This window comes from Phyllobates terribilis, unplaced genomic scaffold (genome assembly GCF_046119375.1).
Source record: "Phyllobates terribilis strain yellow unplaced genomic scaffold, ASM4611937v1 Scaffold_1__5_contigs__length_1240528914, whole genome shotgun sequence".
In the NCBI taxonomy this organism is placed as follows: domain Eukaryota; kingdom Metazoa; phylum Chordata; class Amphibia; order Anura; family Dendrobatidae; genus Phyllobates; species Phyllobates terribilis.
Window position 1 is genome coordinate 263,598,250 of NW_027362761.1, and position 14,044 is coordinate 263,612,293.

The 14,044-nt window shown below is 42.3% G+C and overlaps 1 protein-coding gene across 2 annotated transcripts in view; it reads left to right on the plus strand.

The window, feature by feature from the left end:
- RHBDD3 (rhomboid domain containing 3) overlaps nucleotides 1-14,044 on the plus strand; it is a 39,581-nt gene that overhangs the window by 4,162 nt on the left and 21,375 nt on the right. For both annotated transcript variants that reach the window (XM_073671907.1, XM_073671899.1), the window contains exons 2-3: nucleotides 8,281-8,447; nucleotides 12,200-12,583. In XM_073671907.1, coding sequence (XP_073528008.1) covers nucleotides 8,312-8,447; nucleotides 12,200-12,583 — 520 coding nt within the window. In that variant the 5' untranslated portion in view covers nucleotides 8,281-8,311. The remainder of the gene's footprint in view (nucleotides 1-8,280; nucleotides 8,448-12,199; nucleotides 12,584-14,044) is intronic.

The window sequence follows — 14,044 nt, forward strand, 5'->3', positions numbered from 1 at the left end:
AATCTCTCCAATGCAGCCCGTAGGGCATTATGGCTCAAGAGCTGGCCGGGGGATGTGCAGTCGAAGTCTAAACTGTGCTCAATCCCTTGTGAGGGGGACTTCCTTTTCGGCAAGGGCCTAGATGATATCCTGGATAAGGCCGCAGACAAGAAACATGGGTTTCCCACTGTCTGTTCCCTGATTTAAAAGCTCCTTTCGGAAGAGAAAGTACAGTCGCAGCGAAGATCCTAGAGACCAGAGTAGCTGGAGAGACAGGAAGCCGTATAACAGAGGCTTCATGTTCGGGGGTCCATCCTCCGAGAGTAAGAAAGCTCCTAAGTGACAGTCCTCCCCAGGTGGGAGGAAGATTGTCCCACTTCCTGCCCGCTTGGGAAAAAATCTCGTCCAGTACTTGAATTTTAGGGATAATCAGGAGGGGGCTCAAATTGGAGTTCAGGCACATGCCCAGGAACACCGTCAGGATTTCAGCCCCCAGAGACCTAACAGAACAGATGGACCTGCAGCAGGAAGTTCTCTCTCTGGTTATGAAGGGGGTCCTAGTGGAAACACCTGTACCCGAGCAGGGAACAGGGTTTTACTCGACTCTCTTCCTAATAAAGAAGCCGGATGGCTCCTTCAGAACCATTGCCAACTTGAAAAAGCTGAACGACCATTTGATCTACAGGCCGTTCAAGATGGAGTCAATAAAGTCAGCCATAGGGATGTTATTTTCGGACTGTTATATGTGCGTCCTCGATCTGAAGGACACTTATTACCACGTTCCAATCTTTGCTGCACATCAACAATTTATGAGAGTAGCTGTACAGTTCGGCAAGCACGTAAGGCATTTTCAGTTTTCAGCTCTTCCCTTTGGCATCTCCATGGCCCCAAGAGTTTTCACAAAAATTATCTTGGAAATCACAGCGCATTTAAGGGAAAAAGATATCCTGGTCATCCCTTATCTGGACGATTTCTTAGTAGTAGGCAGATCAAAACAACTCTGTGCTCTGGCTCTGGCGGACGTCATGACCAGTCTGAAGGGCCTGGGTTGGCTGTTAAATTTAGAGAAGTCGAGACTGGAGCCAAGGAGGGTTCAATCTTTCCTGGGTCTCATTTTGGACTCAGAAAATCAAACTTGTCTTCTACCAGAGGACAAGAAACTGAAGATCAGATCCCTAATATCATGGGTTATCAGCAATCCAACCATGACCTTGAGGAGTGCAATGTCTCTATTGGGTACAATGACATCCTGAATCCCAGCAGTTCAGTGGGCCCAGTTCCATTCCAGACGTCTTCAACAGGAGATCCTGACAGCAGACAGGCGGCTCAGAGGTTGCCTGAATGGAAGGATATCTCTTCCGGAGGGAGTAATCAACTCACTGGACTGGTGGAGATCTCCGGTCAATCTATCTTTGGGGGTTCCCTGGTCCTTCCGGGTGTCGGATACAGTCACGACAGACGCAAGCGCAGAGGGCTGGGGTGCTCACCTAAGAGATCATTCTGTGCAGGGCCTCTGGTCGGACAGCGAGACGGGTCTCTCCTCCAATATGAGGGAACTGTTGGCAGCCAGAAACGCTCTACTAAAGTTCAGTTCTTTTTTCCAGGGTCATCACATCCGGATAATGTAGGACAACCGAACGACAGTCGCCTACATCAATCATCAGGGGGGTACCAGGTCTCTCCCTCTGATGTTAGTAGCGGATCAGATCTTTCGTTTTGCCGATAGTCAGCTGTTCACGCTCTCGGCACTGCACATAAGAGGAGAAGAGAACATAAAGGCCGATTTCCTAAGTCGTCGCATCTTAAAACAGGGAGAGTGGGAGTTGAATCCAGCCGTATTTCAGCAGATTGTGCGCCAATGGGGACAGCCCCAAATAGATCTGTTTGCAAGCAGACACAATCGAAAGACCGAAATCTTTTGCTCCCTGAATCCAAAGGAGAGGCTGTTTGCGGTGGACGCGCTGCAGATTCCTTGGCATTTCACTCTGGCCTATGCCTTTCCCCCTCTGATGCTGATTCCTACCATCCTAAGGAAGATCCGAGAGGAGCAGGCGAGCGTTATATTGATCGCCCCGTTCTGGCCCAAGAGACCATGGTTCACTTAGATGAGGAGAATGTCCCAAGCGGACCCATGGGTTCTTCCGGACATCCCAGATCTCCTCAGACAGGGCCCAGTCTGCCATCCCCAAAGATCGGGCCTGCATTTGACGGTCTGGATTTTGAAAGGTCACTACTGACGCAAGAGGGGTTTTCTCCGGATCTGGTAACTACTCTACTGGCGAGTAGGAAGCCAGTTACGACTAGGATCTATGGTAGAACGTGGGCTAAGTTTCTGTCTACCTCGGGTCAGTCCGCCAAAGGGAGGGTTCCTATTAGGGCCATACTAGAATTCCTCCAGAAGGGGTTAAGCATGGGACTAGCCACCAGTACTCTTAAGGTTCAAGTATCAGCTCTGGGGGCACTGTATAATTACGACTTGGCGGCGAATAGGTAGATCATCAGGTTCATTAAAGCTTGTGGTAGATCCAGGCCTATTCCTACTCCAAAGATGCCTCCTTGGGACCTTAGTTTGGTTCTAGAGGCACTAACCAAACCTCCCTTTGAGCCCTTAGAGGAAGTTTCAGGAAAAATTCTAACTTTAAAGACAGCCATACTGGTAGCTCTGACATCAGCTCGTAGTGCATGTAAATCACTAATTCTATCTGTTAACCCTCCATTCACTCAAGTATGTATGGAGTAATCTTAAGACCAGACCCGACCTATCTTCCTAAGGTAGCCTCCAGATTCCATAGGACGCAAGTAATCACTCTCCCTTCCTTCTATCCTAACTCTAAGGATTCTGAGGAACATAAGCTTCACACCTTAGATGTTAGGAGGGTATTAGTCCAGTAGTTGGAGGTGACCAAGGCCTGGAGGAAAAGTGACGCCTTATTTATCTCCTTTCAGGGGGCTAGGAAAGGGCTTAAAGTTACAAGAGGGACCATAGCTAGATGGGTCAGGGATACCATTACCTTAGCATACTCTTCTAGCAATCTGCCGGTTCCAGAGAACCTGAAGGCCCACTCCACCAGAGCGTTAGCGGCCTCCTGGGCTGAAAGGGCGGATGTTCCCATCAACATCATATGTAAGGCGGTAATCTCCCGCTACATTCTACAAACATTGCCGTCTTGACCTTTCTTCTTCTTCTGATCTGTCCTTTGGAAGGAAGGTGTTGCAAGCGGTGATCCCTCCCTCTGGTGTCTGATCTCTATAAATCTCTCAGGTGGTGCTGTCATGGGAGAAGGGGAAAAGATCCTAGTTACTTACCGGTAACGGGATTTTACAGAGCCCATGACAGCACCCTATTAATTCCCTCCCCTTTATCACTATGGTGTGCACTTTTTAAGGTGTTTTATTACAAATGTTGAGGTGGCAGTTATGTGTTAACCTATTTTTCGGAGGCCCTCTCATACTCTGAAACAAAAACTGATGCGGAAGAGAGGTACCGCCTTTTTATTTAGTAGGTTCCTGTCCTTGGTGGGCAGATACCCTCTGTCAGGTGGTGCTGTCATGGGCTCTGTAAAATCCCATTACCGGTAAGTAACTAGGATCTTTTCTCATGATGCCATCTATTTTGTGTAGTGCACCAGTCCCTCCTGCAGCAAAACAACCCCACAACATGATGCTTCCACCTCCATGTTTCACAGTTGGGATGGTGTTCTTAGGCTTCCGAGCTTCTCCCTTTTTCCTCCAAATGTAACGATGGTCATTATGCACAAAAAGTTCAATTTTAGTTTCATCAGACTACAGGACATGTCTCCAAAAAATTTTTTTCTATTTTTCAGAAAATTGTATGGTAAAATTAGTGGTGTAATTCGAAACAACAACAACTCATCCTACAAAAAAAACAAGCCTCACATGATTATGTCAGTGGAAAGATAAAAAAGTTATGGCTCTCCAAACAAGCGGAGGAAAAATCAAAAGCTCAAAAACATTCTCTGCTTAAAACTGCTTTCTCTGAAACACTACAGAGTACAACATAAGTCATTGTAATGAGGGAGCTTGTCAGTTCTGTGGTTAGCACTAGTGATGAGCGAGCATGTTCTGTTAACCCTTTCGGCGAGCATGCTCGGGTGCTCTCCGAGTATCTTTAGCGTGTTCGGGTGTTATGTTTTAGTCAATCTCTGTGCATGATTTGAGACTGTTTGACAGCTTTAATACATGTGAGGAATGCCTAAGAAACAGATATTCCTCACATGTATTAAAGCTGTCAAACAGTCGTAAATCATGCACACACAGTGACTCAAACATAACACCCGAGCACATGGAAGATACTTGGAAAACACCCAAGCATGCTCGTAAATCTCAAGTAACGAGCATGCTCGCTCATCACTAGTTAGCACACCATGAATCTGCTGACTGTTTCCCTTTAACCATTTTGCAGCAGCTTCCATGCCTAGCTCTGCTGCCAGGTAGTTTGACATGCACCTTTCACAGCAGCATTACTGCTTACACTGTACACAATATACAGTTAGGTCCATATATATTTGGACAGAGACAAAATTTTTCTAATTTTGATTCTAGACATTACCACAATGAATGTTAAACAAAACAATCCAGATGCAGTTGAAGTTCAGATTTTCAGCTTTCATTTGAGGGTATCCACATTAAAATTGGATGAATGGTTTAGGAGTTTCAGCTCCTTAACATGTGCCACCCTGTTTTTAAAGGGACCAAAAGTAATTGGACAATTGACTCCAAGGCTATTTCATGGACAGGTGTGGGCAATCCCTTCGTTATGTCATTCTCAATTAAGCAGATAAAAGGCCTGGAGTTGATTTGAGGTGTGGTGCTTGCATTTGGAAGGTTTTGCTGTGAACTAAACATGCGGTCAAAGGAGCTCTCCATGCAGGTGAAACAAGTCATCCTTAAGCTGCAAAAACAGAAAAAACCCATCCGAGAAATGGCTACAATATTAGGAGTGGCAAAATCAACAGTTTGGTACATCCTGAGAAAGAAAGAAAGCACTGGTGAACTCATCAATGCAAAAAGACCTGGGCGCCCACTGAAGACAACAGTGGTGGATGATCGCAGAATAATCTCCTTGGTGAAGAGAAACCCCTTCACAACAGCCAACCAAGTGAACAACACTCTCCAGGAGGTAGGCATATCAATATCCAAATCTACCATAAAGAGAAGACTGCATGAAAGTAAATACAGAGGGTTCACTGCACAGTGCTAGCCACTCATAAGCATCAAGAAGAAAAAGGCTAGACTGGACTTTGCTAAAAAACATCTAAAAAAGTCAGCACAGTTCTGGAAGAACATTCTTTGGACAGATGAAACCAAGATCAACCTCTACCAGAATGATGGAAAGAGAAAAGTATGGCGAAGGCGTGGTACAGCTCATGATCCAAAGCATACCACATCATCTGTAAAACACGGTGGATGCAGTGTGATGGCTTGGGCATGCATGGCTGCCAGTGGCACTGGGTCACTAGTGTTTATTGATGATGTGACACAGGACAGAAGCAGCCGAATGAATTCTGATGTATTCAGAGCCATACTGTGTGCTCAGATCCAGCCAAATGCAGCCAAACTGATTGGTCGTCGTTTCATACTACAGATGGACAATGACCCAAAACATAAAGCCAAAGCAACCCAGGAGTTTATTAAAGCAAAGAAGTGGAATATTCTTGAATGGCCAAGTCAGTCACCTGATCTCAACCCAATTGAGCATCCATTTCACTTGTTAAAGACTAAACTAAAGGCCCGCAAACAAACAGCAACTGAAAACCACCGCAGTGAAGGCCTGGCAGAGCATCAAAAAGGAGGAAACACAGCGTCTGGTGATGTCCATGAGTTCAAGACTTCAGGCAGTCATTGCCCACAAAGGGTTTTTAACCAAGTACTAGAAATGAACATTTTATGTACAATTATTTAATCTGTCCAATTACTTTTGGTCCCTTTAAAAACAGGCTGGCACATGTTAAGGAGCTGAAACTCCTAAACCCTTCATCCAGTTTTAATGTGGATACCCTCAAATGAAAGCTCAAAGTCTGAACTTCAACTGCATCTGAATTGTTTTGTTTAAAATTCATTGTTGTAATGTCTAGAACCAAAATTAGAAAAATGTTGTCTCTTTCCAAATATATATGGACCTAACTGTATACCAACTATCGGTGAGAAAAAAATGTAAAATCTTAAATGTAACATAAAAATTGTAAAAATAAATAAAAGCACACAAAAAAATCCCAACAAAAATGTTTTATTGTTCCAAAAAAATATAAAGAAATACAGGTACATCTAATCGGTATCACTGCATCCTTAACGACTCATACTATAAAGTGATCAGGTTATTTAACCCACACAATAAATGCTGTAATAAAAATAAAATAAAACCAAAACCAATATGGTGGTTTTTTTATTTTATTTATTTATCTCGCCTCCAAAAGAAGCCAAAAAAATCATGATAATAAAGTTGTATGTTCCCTAAAACTGTACCAATGGACGTCAACTCGGCCAGGAAGTAATAATCTGCCCATGGCCGTGCTAACATAACAAAAAACACTTACCTACTGAACCCCTGCCGGTCTCCTGGCTTCCTCCTCGGGTAGGGGGCTTAAGGTGATCACTGCAGACAAATCAATGGTCACTGACTGGCTGCAACAAGAGGAAGCCAGGAGAAGGTTGAGGGACACCTGTATCAGCTGGGGAATCCAGTAGTTGAGTATGTTGGATTTTTTTTACGTTAGGACTCCTTTAACATGTTATTTATACTGTATGTTGAATACGGTAAAAAAAAAAAAAAAAAAGACCCCACAAAAAAAACTCAGAAAATGGCAATTGATAAAAAAAAATTCTACATATCAAATGTATCCCAAAATGGTGTCATTTATCTCTTCTCACCGAAGGCTGTTTTCACCTTCCTCACCAGAACAAATTGTTCAACTCTTGACATGTCACTTTATGTGGTAATAACTGGATTGCTTCTACATATCCCAGAGGTTCGAAGACTGTTTTTTTGTGACATGTTGTACTTTATGATAGTTATAGGTCGATATGATTTGCGTTTATGAAAATGTGAAAATTGAGAAACATTAGCAATTTTCTAAATTTGTATGTTTATTCCCTTAAAGACTCGCTCACATTGCTGCCTATTCTTTCATGCGAGAGAATCGGGCCGATTGTGCAAGTGACACTCAGCTCAGACTCTGTCAGAGTGTGAGCCGAGTGTCAGTACACTGTGCTCCAATCTCTCGCTTGGGAGACTGGCAGCACAGGTGTGGAGGAGACCAAGAAGAAACTAATTTCTCAATCTCCTCCATTGCCGGCGTCTGCAATAATCAGACTACACTGGGATGACAGGATGGCAAGTTTTTTATTTCGTTTTTTTTTTTTACGGTGTTCACTGTAGGGGTTAATTAGTGTAGCATTTTATAGTCGTTCCGGATGTGACAATAACAAAGACACTAAACATAAAAAATGGAGAAACATCTTTTCCTGATTTTTACGTTCCTTAATATTTATTAGTCAAATTTTTTAAACTGTTTTTTATTTAGTCCCTCTATGGAACTTGAACATTTTATAGTCGAATTGCTTGTGTAAAACCCTGCAATACTTAAAGGGGATATCCGGGCCTTTTTTTTTTTTTTTTTTACTATGGGCCTGAGAACTAACTGTCACATTGACAGAGCAGCTGCTTCTCTTTCGGCTGCTTTGTTTGAGGGGTTTAACTATCGATCTCATGCTGATAGACAGCCGGCTCCTCGCTGACGTTGGCAGTCATGCCCCATCGATAGATCAGTCCATAAGAGCTGCTCTGTTGACGTGACGCAGCAGAATCGCTGGCTGGAATGGTCTGTGATCGCTCTGAGCCAGCACTGGGTAGAAAAGGCAGATAGTGAGCAAGTACTTGCCTGTTACTTCTTAGGCCCATAGTAAAAAAATTAAATAGTCCGGATAACACCTTTAAGTCTAATGCTCTGCAATACTTGGGTATTGCAGGGTATTAGAGCTGTTGGTTACAGTGACAAGAAGCCTGTTAGACTCTGCTTGCCTAATAGGCCGTCTTACCTGGCAATCCCGGAGGTTATTCTTTGACCACCAGTTGTCTTGACAACCATCGGTACCCCAAAATCGTTTAGTGGGGGGCCATTGGGGTGAGAGAGGGTTACCCTTCACGCTAACAAACTTCAAAATGGAGAAAAAGCTTTTGCGCTCAGAATGCAGTGATGCAAAAATTAAAAAAAAACAAAAACGTTTTCCCTCATAGCCTACCTATTTATTGTAATGTGCTAGAATAACTATTCTGTTTTGCAGGTAATTAAGGGCATTCACACTCTCCACAGAGATGCTGAGATTGATGATTAGAAAAGGACCACCACTAGGATGCCTCTTGCTGATGCTTTTGTTGGTACTGGGGAATATCACTCTCTCGTGCAGTGATTTGCTTTTGCATCTGGAAACTTTACAAGAAATTTGGGATGGTGAGAACATTCATTACACCAATTGTCCAACAAAATTGTAATAATAATATGTTAAAGGGAACTTGACATCTGATACATACTGCCCAATCCGTGCATATTATGTATCAGGCACTGGCTGTACGATCTCAGCCTTGGATGCTCTGAAACGCTTCAGAGAAAAACATACTTTTAATGGCCATGGGGACCAAGCCGCATCGGTGACTAGTCGTAGAGGTGGGTCCATGTCAACTTGTGAGCAAGCTGAGAAAAACAGTGAACTGTTGAGAGTGAGCAATATTCCATCACTTTTTTTTTTGCAGTGAATCTGCTCGAAAATGTTCCTTAAAGGGACTCTGTCAGCACAGAATGATTGTTCAAACTAAGTACAGGCGCTCAGTGCTTCACGGCAGGGTCAGTCATTACAATACACCTTCCCATCTGCTTGTGGTCCCTCTATCTTCACCCCTTTCTTCTTTGATTGACAGCTCTGGCTTCATATAGCCAGTTAAGGGTGGAGATAGATGGAAACCAAGCCGGTGGGAAGATGTATGTAAATGATTGGCCACACCATGAAACACTGAGCGCCTGTACTTGGTCTGAACAGTCATTCTGTGCTGACAGAGTCCCTGGGCTGCCGCTGTCTACCAGCATTCAATTCCCCCTGTCAGCAAAGATATATCAGAGGGGATTGTGCGCTGTCAGTAGTGGCAGAGGCTTAATGAACTCCTTGCATTATGTGTTCAATATTGACCACTGCATGTAAGGAGGGTGATATAGGGAGATCGCTCTCCACAGCACAATTGTGACCAGGGTGCTGATGGTTATAGCAATCAGAAGCCCTACAAGAGCCTCCAATGTACCATAGATCAAAGCTTAATAGATCCTGCAAGACTCGTGACCTATTAGGCAGCCTGTTAGTATAAGGCCTCCTTCACACGTCAGTGTTTCCAGTATGTGTGATGACAGTTTTCACATGTACGGGAGACACTTACACGCGTGCACACATTGTAATCTATGGGGCTGCGCACATGTCCGTGTTCGGTCTGTGTGACCCACACGTGGACATGTCCATTTTTTTAACAGCAGCACGGATATCAATACGTCCCACACACGTGCAGACGGATGATATAAAGTGTGACTTCAATGCGCACCATTCATGTGACACCTACTGGAATAGAATGAGATAGATATCCGTGAGATTTATAATTAGTGTTTTACTGTACTTGTATTTAGCTATTAACCTCTTTAAAGCCCAGGCCATCACCCCCGGTTCAGTGAGGGCTCCGGCGCTGAGCCCTCACTAAACCGAGCACATGTCAGCTGATTATTACATAAAAGTTATTATATAAAAGTTTAAGTCACCCCCCCCTTTCGCCCCATTCAAAATAAAATAATAATAATAAAAAAAATGGTATCAATAAAAACGTCAGCTCGGCGTGCAAAAAATAAGCCCTCACCCGGCCCCAGATCTCGAAAAATGGAGACGCTACAGGTCTTGGAAAATGGCGTGGGTTTTTTTGTTTGTTTGTTTGTTTTCTAGCAAACTTTGGATTTTTCTTTCACCACTTAAATAAAAAAGAACCTATACATGTTTGGTATCTGCGAACTTGTAATGACCTGGAGAATAAGAATGGCAGGTCACTTTTAGCATTCAGTGAACGTGGTAAAAAAAAAATAAATCTGTGGTATTGCACTTTTTTTGCAATTTCACCACCGCGCTTGGAATTTGTTTCCCGTTTTCCCGTACATGATATGGTAAAACCAGTAATGTCGTTCAAAATTACAACTCGTCCTGCAAAAAATAAGCCCCCACACAGCCATATTGACCAAAAAATAAAACGCTATGGCTCTGGGAACAAGGAGAGCAAAAAACGAAAAAAGCAAAAATGGTAAATCCCAGGGTCCTTAAGGGGTTAAATAAATGGAAAAAAATTACTTGGGGTCCCCCCTATTTTTGATAAACAGGAAAGGTAAAGCAGACAGCTGTGGGCTGATATTATCAGGCTGGGAAGGTCCCTTGTTTTTGTGCCCTTCTCAGCCTAAAAATACAAGCTCACAGCCTCCCCAGACTTGGCGCATCCATTAGATGCTTCAATTATGGCGCTCTGCCTGGCTCTTCCCGATTGCCCTAGTGCGGTGGCAAACAGGGTAATGGTAGTTGAGGTTGATGAGAGCTGTGATTTGTTAAAAATCACAGCTGGCATCAAACCATGGGGTTAGTAATGGAGAGATATCTAGCAGACACCCCCATTACTAATCCAGTAATCCAAAAAAAACACACACACACAAAAATACTTTAAGATTCCCCCACACTATCCCTCGTTCACCACTTTATTGGGAAAAAAAATCCCACGCAGTTCCGCCGTAGTCCTGGGAATGCTATGTAGTCCAAAAATGGATACCTAAAAAGCATAAAACGAGAGGAATAAACAGAAGGGACAGTCCCTCGTTTACCAATCTATTATCAGAAATATTCCAACGTAAGCGAAAAACATATGACACATTTAACCCCTTCGTGGCATGGCAATTTTCAGTTTTTGCTCTCTTGTTTTTCCTCCTTTTTCCAAGAGCCATAACTTTTTTATTTTTACATCGATATAGCTGTATGAGGACTGTATGGGGAAACAAAATCCAAGTTTACAAAAACCGCAATTTATTTTTGCGATTTTTTGTTTACGGTCAGGTCAGAGTTGATGGGAAGATGGATGGAGCTGAATACAGGGCAATCCTGGAGGAAAACCTGTTAGAGACTGCAAAAGACTTGAGACTGGGGTGTTGGTTCACCTTCCAGCAGGACAACGGCCTAAACATACTGCCAGAGCTACAATAGAATGGTTTAGATCAAAGCATATTCATATATGTAAATGGCCCAGTCAAAGTCCAGACCCAAATCCCATTGAGAATCTGTGGCAAAACATGAAAATTGCTGTTCACAGACGCTCACCATCCTATCTTGCTGAGCTAGAGCTGGGCAGACCTGAATTGTCTATTTTCTAGTACAGTAATGCAATTCCAATTTCATATATTCCATGTTTGCATGCTATAGCGTTACAGAGTGCAGCTTTATTTATTAGTTCTATATGGAGATGGTACTCTTAGCTTGCACCAGTTCACACCCGTTTTTTGTTTGGAAGTGACTGGTCAGTCTTTGAGATATATAGATATATGTGTATATATAATTTTAATTAGTCATGGCCGAAAGTGTAGGCACCCTTGAAATTCATTGGTCATCAGTTCAATGCAAATTTGTTTTTTGTTTTTTTCAAGAGCATAAGCATTTCATGCACCAGTAGGTCCTGTGTTATGAAACTGCATGAATTGTACTATACATTATGTCCATATCATAGGCTGAACTCCTATCACATATACTGATGATGATTACACAGCTTCTGTCACAGTTATAACGAAGAAGATAATATTTCAATCTCCTAACTGTATCCTGATGTTTTATTAACATATTTAGGGGAAAATAGATGAGCGTCTAATCACACTGTTTCCACAGCAGGCAGACCTGTTACTAGCTCTAGATGCCCACGTGACACTGATCTCATGGGATTTATAGACGAGCATAAAAGAATAAAATTCAGGTTGAAATCTAGTAATCAGAATGGAGGCTGAAGAGAAGCAAACAGGAAGCTGAACTTCATGTCAGTATACCACGTATAAGAGTCGTACAGAGTGGTGTGATAGAAATCAGATGGGGTGCATTGATGGAAAAATTAATGCTTAAGAGCTTCTTTAAATATTATAATATTAGTTATCTTTTTTTTTAGGGCATCGACTCTTCACACACATACTCTGTGCCACTGACAATCAGCACTTTGTATTATCATTGGTTCTCTTCCCACTTCTGTTCTGGAGGATGGAGGAACGTCTTGGCACCTTTTACTTTCTGCAGTTGTCCTGCCTGGGCACACTGTGTTCTGCCATTCTTTACCTTCTAATATCCTTCCTCATGCCAATACCACCAGTGCCTGCTTCAGGATACCTTGCCACCCAGTTGTCACTATTGGTAGCTAAGCACAAAGCTGTCACATGGAGACTTGGCAAAAAGGTATCTTTTGTGTTACCTTATGGAATTGTATTGATCACTCAGCTACTCTTTCCAGAATCTTCACTTCTATTTCATATGTGTGGAATCATCTGTGGACTGGCCAGTATCCTTTCATGTGATATTCATTAGGAAAAGCAATGGACTCTGTTATATAATCCCATGTAACAACATTTTAAGTACTAAGTATAATTATCTTGTGGAATAGAGGCCAGATCCTTTTTTTTTTTAAAGGGGGGTTAATGTATATACAGTATTTACAGCCTCAGTAGCTGTGAAGTAGCGTCAGTCCTAGCAACTGCATAGCCATAAGTTTCTTTTGTGCAATCTGAAATCTTTAGATATCTTCATCTGCACAGCTAAGCATTATAGGATCCGGGGCCAGCTTTCATCTCAAAATTGGATTTTTAAAATGGTAAGTGCAAAATATAGCTAAATACAATAGTAATATGTCTAAGTCGAATCAGAAAAAATAACTTTTACGAAGTATTATTTGTTTTGGAAAGCCATGCTAGATAAATGGCAGCATTACTAGCACTGCATTATAGGAAACAATCTAAGGGTATGTGCACAAGGCATCTTTTAGATGCTGCAGCACCCACTGGGTTTTTAGAAGGCGTTTCAGGAAAATGCTGGGGGTGTTTTTCCTAAAGCGTCTTCTTTTGCATCTTTTTGATCATTTTTGCAGCAGTTTGGCCATTAGCGTATTTTTTTTTAAATGCATATATAAACTAGTGAGCGGTTTCCAAACAGAAGCTGCTAGAACAGTTTTCAAAACCTGAAGCAGGCTAAAAGAATGTAAAGAACACTGACTATACAATTGGGTCCAGAAATATTTGGAAAGTGACACAAATTTTGGCATTTTAGCTGTTTAACAATACATATTCAAGATACAGTTATATAATCAATATGGGCTTAAAGCACAGGCTCTCAGTTTTAAATTAAGGGTATTCATATACAAATTGGAGTAACAGGCCAAAAGTAATTGGACAATTATCTCAAAAGCTCTTTAATGGGCTGCATGGGCTTTTCCCTCATTAATCCATCATCAATTAAGAAGGTAAAAGGTCTGGAGCTTATTCCAGGTGTGGCATTTGCATTTGGTAGCTGTTGTGTGAAGCCACAACATGCTTTCAAAGGAGCTCTCAGTGGAAGTTAAACAGACCATTATTAAGCTGAAAAAGAAAAGAAATCCACCAGAGAGATAGCAGAAACATTAGAAGTGGCCAAATCAACAGTTTGGTATATTCGGAAAAAAAAAAAGAGCTTGGGAACTGAAAAAAGCCTGGACATCCACTGAAGACAACAGTGATGAATGATTGCAGAATCCTTTCCATGGTGAAGAAAAACCCTTTCACTACATTTGCGTGGCGTGAAGAACACTTTCCAGGAAGTAGGTGTTTCAGTATCTACGTCTACCATAAAGAGAGGATTTCATGAGAGGAAATACAGAGGGTTCACCACAATGTGCAAACCATTAATCAGCCTTAAAAATAGAGAGTCCAAAAAACATCCAAAGAAGCCAACCCAGTTCTGAAATAGCATTCTTTGTGCCAATGAAACCAAG